This window comes from Plectropomus leopardus, unplaced genomic scaffold (assembly GCF_008729295.1).
Source record: "Plectropomus leopardus isolate mb unplaced genomic scaffold, YSFRI_Pleo_2.0 unplaced_scaffold16597, whole genome shotgun sequence".
Taxonomy (NCBI): domain Eukaryota; kingdom Metazoa; phylum Chordata; class Actinopteri; order Perciformes; family Serranidae; genus Plectropomus; species Plectropomus leopardus.
In genome coordinates this window covers 1-5,558 of record NW_024617829.1, presented here as the reverse complement: position 1 = coordinate 5,558, position 5,558 = coordinate 1, and the positions used below count along the sequence as shown (strand labels likewise).

Here is a 5,558-nt window from a genome sequence, read left to right as displayed (position 1 = left end):
TGTGTGTGTGTGTGTGTATGTGTGTATGTGTGTGTGTGTTCTTCTCCCGCTGATACATGCAAGACTTGTTGTAAAATATTATTGTGAATATTAAAACCCAGAATAAATTCAGATAAATTAGACACCAACAGAATCAGGTTTTATTGCCAAGTACATTTACACAAACAAGGAACCTGACTCGTTTTTTTAATGCAAAACAGTTAACACAGAGGAAGAATAAAAATAGTAATAAGATATAAAAATATAGCCGCAACAAAATTTTGGTGTAATTCTGGTGATATTTTCTTCAAAAATCTCCAAAAATGTTTTAAAGGGAAAAAATGTTAAAAATGTTGATGTATTTTTTTGTGGGTTTTTTTTTCCTTGAAAATAGCCAAAAAAGATAAATAAATAACTAAAAAATGAAAATCACCATAAATGTTGCTGTTTTGGTGGTGGTGGTGGGGGGTCTTGAAATTTGGCATTTTTTTTTTAAAGAAATAAAAACTGCCAAAAATGTTCTTGTAAATTTGGTAATTTGCAGACATGAACGTTTGGAGTCGGGTTTTCTTTAAAAATTGGTGACAAAATAAGTACAAAATTCAGGCATTTAAAGTCGTATGACCCTCCCCTAAAGCCAAAATAAAAAACATAAGTCCCTCCTCAGTGCTTAAATAAAAAAAAATTGACATGCCTCCTTCTTTTTGTACCACCCAGTCAGCTCTCATAAATAACAGTCCCTCATTTATACTTAATTATTCAATTCTAATCCTGTTCTGAAATTTTTTACATAATTTATATTGAAGTAAAATCTGTAAAATATTATTGAAAAATAATCAGTAATATTTATGAATGTACAGTCCTTAAAATTCACCTCAAAGTCCTGGAAATGTATCAGTAAAATGCACAAGAGCTCTGCCCGGGAATCGGATCTGTCCTGGTTCGGATCCTGATCAGTATTTAAATGCTCTGTGTCCTTTAAATTGATCTGAATCGTTTTCTCTTGTTTTTTATATGAAGCTCTTCTCCTGTTTTTCTTGACGTTGTCTCAGATCAGTGATAAGAGAGTGTCCAGACTTCACGGGCTGCTGGAGAACCTGAACGGACAGCTGCGTCTCAAACCGGTACGTCCTCCCTCATCAGTCATTATGGCGTTTGACCTTTAGCTCACCGGTGAACTTTTGATAAAGCTTCTTTAGATGTATTTTTATTTTATTGTACTAATAACTAACTAGTACTTTTTTTACTCTGTTTTCTGAGAAAGTAGCAATGTGTCATTCAACTTTGGTCATTTTGTTTTAAGACATCTCTTGGTTTGTTTTTTGGACATTTCTCAGATTTAAGGATGTTGATAAGATTTTTGCACGTTTCTTTGATTTCAGCGTGTTTGCTGGGTTTTAAGATATTTTTCAGATTTTTGGACTTTTATACGATTTTTGCACTTTTCTTAGATTTTAGGACCTTCCTAGTATTGTAGGGCATTTCTAGGATTTTAGGACATTTTTAGGATTTAGGTACATTTCGAGGATTTCGGGACATATCTATGATAGTGTAGGATACAATAGTATTTTAGGACATCAGTGTCTCAGCTGTGTCCTCTGTCGGGGGTGTGGGGGATCCTCCTCTGGCTCTTTTTTGATCAACAAGCTCTATTTTGATGCTGTTTTATGTCTCTGACACCTTATGGAGACTAAAAGGACAAAAACAGTTCACAGGGCGAATCACTTTATTTTTACTGTGAATTAGAAAATGGTTGGGGGGCCACCTGGCACCCTATTGGGGCCCATTCGACATGCAGGCTGTAAGTTGTGTACGTTAAAAAGCACAAAATTGAGCTTTTTTTATCAAACTTTTTTTCCCGCGGGAGGATCCACCCAAACTCCTCAGCTGAGGTCAAGGCCCCAAGTGTCCTCAAACCCTAAAAAAAAAGAAAAAAACCCCACAATAAACAATAATAATAACCCTTTATTAAAAGCCATCTGGCATCGGTGGCTAAGTCATTACAGAGCCAACATGTTTCGACGACTGTCAGGGCTTTAAAAACACTTTCAGTACTCAGACCTTTATTGGTCCGGAGGTCAAATGCAGTCGTTTAGCTCACAGTGAGGTCTGTTTATTAAAGAGCCACATAAATCACACTCACATCATCTCATCGTCATTTGTGTAATTGACTCGTTAATTCATCAGCACGTCTCAAATCGCCATCTCGGGCAAATAATTAACACTCCACAGTCGCAGCATTTTTTAGTCGATCGCATCAATGAATGTTTTGATGTCGGCTGGAAAACCGACAGCTGATGCTCTGCAGAGCCGCCTGAGGCTCCGACGGCGTCAAAGCCGTAACCTTCTCACCCGAATCATAAAACAGAAAATCAAAACGCTGTTAAGTTTCTTCTTTTCCATCGACTCAACGCTGGTTGATATTTATGCTGCAGGAACATGACCGTAAAGGAAAAATAATCAGCAGATTTCAGATGATCGTTTCAGGTGAAAAATTAGGCCACTATGATTTGTTTAACCCTTTTAAAGCTGAGCAAATTGGCTTGATTTTTAAAAAGAAATAAAAATAGTAGAAGAGCGAAGTGCATCAAGAAATGACCCAAACATTTGCAAAAAGAAAAAAAATTTTTACAAAATATATCAAGAACATTACCTGAGAATATTTTTTTAAAAATACATAAATAAATAAATAAATGAATAAATGAATGAATGAATGAATAAATGAATAAATGAATGAATGAATGAATGAATGAATAAGTGAGGATCTCCGCTCTGAACTTATAAACATATATAAAAACCAGCTGGAGTTAATCTGTGAATCTCTTTGTCGCGTCGATCTTCAGACCCACCTGAACCCGTGCTTCGTTCAGTCGTCTCTGACCGACGACCCTCGACCTCTGCAGAAGGACAGCTGGTACCCTCTTCATCACGGAGACCTGTTCTCTCTGCTGCCGGGCAGGTACATCTACAAAGTGGAGGCCGTTGGTGAGGAGGACCGCACTCCCAGGTACTCACCCGTCAGAAAAAGGTGCTCCGCTCCACGTCCAGATCAACACGTGAATCTCGTCCTAATTAAATCGAGCCTGAGAGGCTGCTCCCCACTGTTTAATTAAAGGCTTTTATGTTGGCGGGGCGGCCTGCGTGGGCTTGAATTGGATCTGGTGTCTCGGTAGAAGCCAGCCTTAAGGAGAGCGTCGATTCGCGCGGTCTTTGGGTCTCGCTGATCTTTTGTCTTCGAGTTAGTGCCCCTCCATTGTGGCTCCGTGTTTGAAGTTGAGATCAAACGCACAGGAAATGGACACTCAAGAACACGTAAGCAGCATTTAAACCAGCAGACGCTCGTGTAAAATTCATGCTGGAGCTCCCGCCTGTGTCACAGCAGCAGCATTGAGGTTTCACATAATATTCATAAGAAAAGTCATGTTTTAAAGCTTTTATGCATCAGCGCCGGCACGGTTTCAGGTTGTCCGTATGTTAATCCCATTCTCGTGACCGCGATACCGAGGGAATTTCCTCAAATTCAGCACAAACGTTCACTTGTATCCAAGGATGAACTGAATAGATTTGGGTGGTCATAGGTCAAAGGTCAAGGTCACTGTGATCTCATAAAACATGTTTTCGGTCATAGTTAAGCATTCATGGGCTAATTCTGACAAACTTACACACAAATGTCTAAAGGAAAATGGATAAAGTGACGACGTTTTATATCCAAAAAGTCCGATTTTGCTGTGACATCATCATGTTGTCCGGTACATGAAAGCATGGCGCTAATTTTACTTTCTGTCTGTAGAAACAGTCAGATGTTTGAAGAGGAAGGACTTTGCGTTTCGCCAGAGCCAAAAGACGTGGAACCTCCTCCTCCTCCTCCTCCTCCTCCTCCTCTTCCTCCTCCTCCTGCTGAGCAGACTCCGCCTCCCGAGGAGCCGACACCAGCGGCTCCGTCAAATCAGGAGGAGCCCGACGACACAAGTTTCAACAAGGTTTGTTCAACTTAAAATCTTTATCAGCAGAGACGCAGCGCAGCGGGAAGTCGCAGAGATTCACACTGGGGATTATTTTTGTCCTTTTAGTCTCCATAATGTGTCAGAGTGCATAAAACAGCATCAAAAAAAGACAGAGGTCCTTGCTAAGACCCCATTGTCCTAAAATCCTGGATATCTCCTAAAATCTGAGAAATGTCTTTAAATCCTAGAAATGACCTGAAATTCAAGAAATATCCATAAATCCAAGAATTGTTCTAAAATCCAGTATATGTCTTAGAGTCCTAGAAATGTTCTAATATCTTTGAAATGTCCAAAAATCCCTGAAATTTTCTCAAATCTTCAAAATGTCAAAAAATCCCAGAAATTTTCACAAATCTTCAAAATGTCAAAAAATCCCAGAAATTTTCACAAATCTTCAAAATGTCCTAAAAGTCAAGAAAATCCCTGAAATTTTCTCAAATCTTCAAAATGTCCTAAAGTCCTAGAAATGTCCTGAAATCCTAGAAATGTTCTTAAATTCAAGAAACACTGTAAAATCATAGAAATATAATAAACCAGGAGATGATCCTCATTTGCATCTGTGCTTCAGTTTCTTTCCCTTTCGAAGATTCTGTAAATAACTCTGGAAAAAGTCGATTTCTGAGTCTCATTATCAGGTCGTCAGAAACAGACTTTGCTTTGGGTTGGCAGATGGACCGAACCGCTGCACTAACTGGGTTTACTGGGTTTCACATGAATAGTTTATGGTAAAGTTTATGGTAAATATGACTGTTCATGCAGGGTGTCCCTGCACAACCAAAACAAGAGGACAAGGACGACAGACGAGACGTCGCTCCGCCTGTAACCAAGAAAAGAGTTTTACCTGCGTGGATGATGGCGGCTGCACACACTCCCTCCTCCTCCTCCTCCTCCTCCTCCTCCAGCTCCAAAGGTACCGCGTTCGTTTTTATGGATTTATTGTTTTTTTTATGCAACTATCCACTCTGATAAACTTAATGTAATTTCCTAAATTATCTTTAAAATTTCTAAAATGTGTTTTGTTTGTTTGTTTTTAAATCCCCAAATGTTGACTGTAAAACTGTCTTGTTTCACAGATTTAGGGAGGGAGAAATAAATTGAAAAATGTTTTTTCCATTTACACCACAGCCGGACTGACACTGTTTTTTGAGGTAGATACAATACAGATATCAATAATTTGGAAAAAAAACAAACAAACAAAAAAGTCAGTAACAAAACAATTTGTTCCCTTTGATGTGTTTTTTTTTATTTTGACTGAAACACGTGCTGAGCGTTACATTTTACAGTGTAAAAAAACAAGCTAACAGAGACACTGTTTCAAAATGACCTCAAACATACATTTTTTTCTGCAATTTCTTGTTACTTTTTGGCAGACATAAACACCATTATATCCAAATATAATAAAATATAACTTCAGGTAAATTGAAGCACATTGTGCTGATAATAGTCCAACCTCTCCTGACTGCAGGACTCTGACTTCAGCTTCTGTCAAACTTCTGTGTTATTAATCATTTTACTCAGGAATTAAAAACTTTTGAGTCGGCCTACTTCTCCTATAGCTGCCAACAGCCGACATTC

The 5,558-nt window shown here is 38.4% G+C and overlaps 1 protein-coding gene across 1 annotated transcript; it reads left to right on the top strand.

Moving 5' to 3' along the window:
• Positions 1-1,031: 1,031 nt before the first annotated feature.
• LOC121964663 (aprataxin and PNK-like factor) lies at positions 1,032-4,893 on the top strand (the record flags this gene model as incomplete). Its single annotated transcript, XM_042514862.1, has 4 exons — positions 1,032-1,103; positions 2,823-2,986; positions 3,770-3,959; positions 4,743-4,893. Coding segments are annotated over 4 exons (577 nt in total), but the record flags the coding sequence as incomplete, so codon positions are not given.
• Positions 4,894-5,558: the final 665 nt, after the last annotated feature.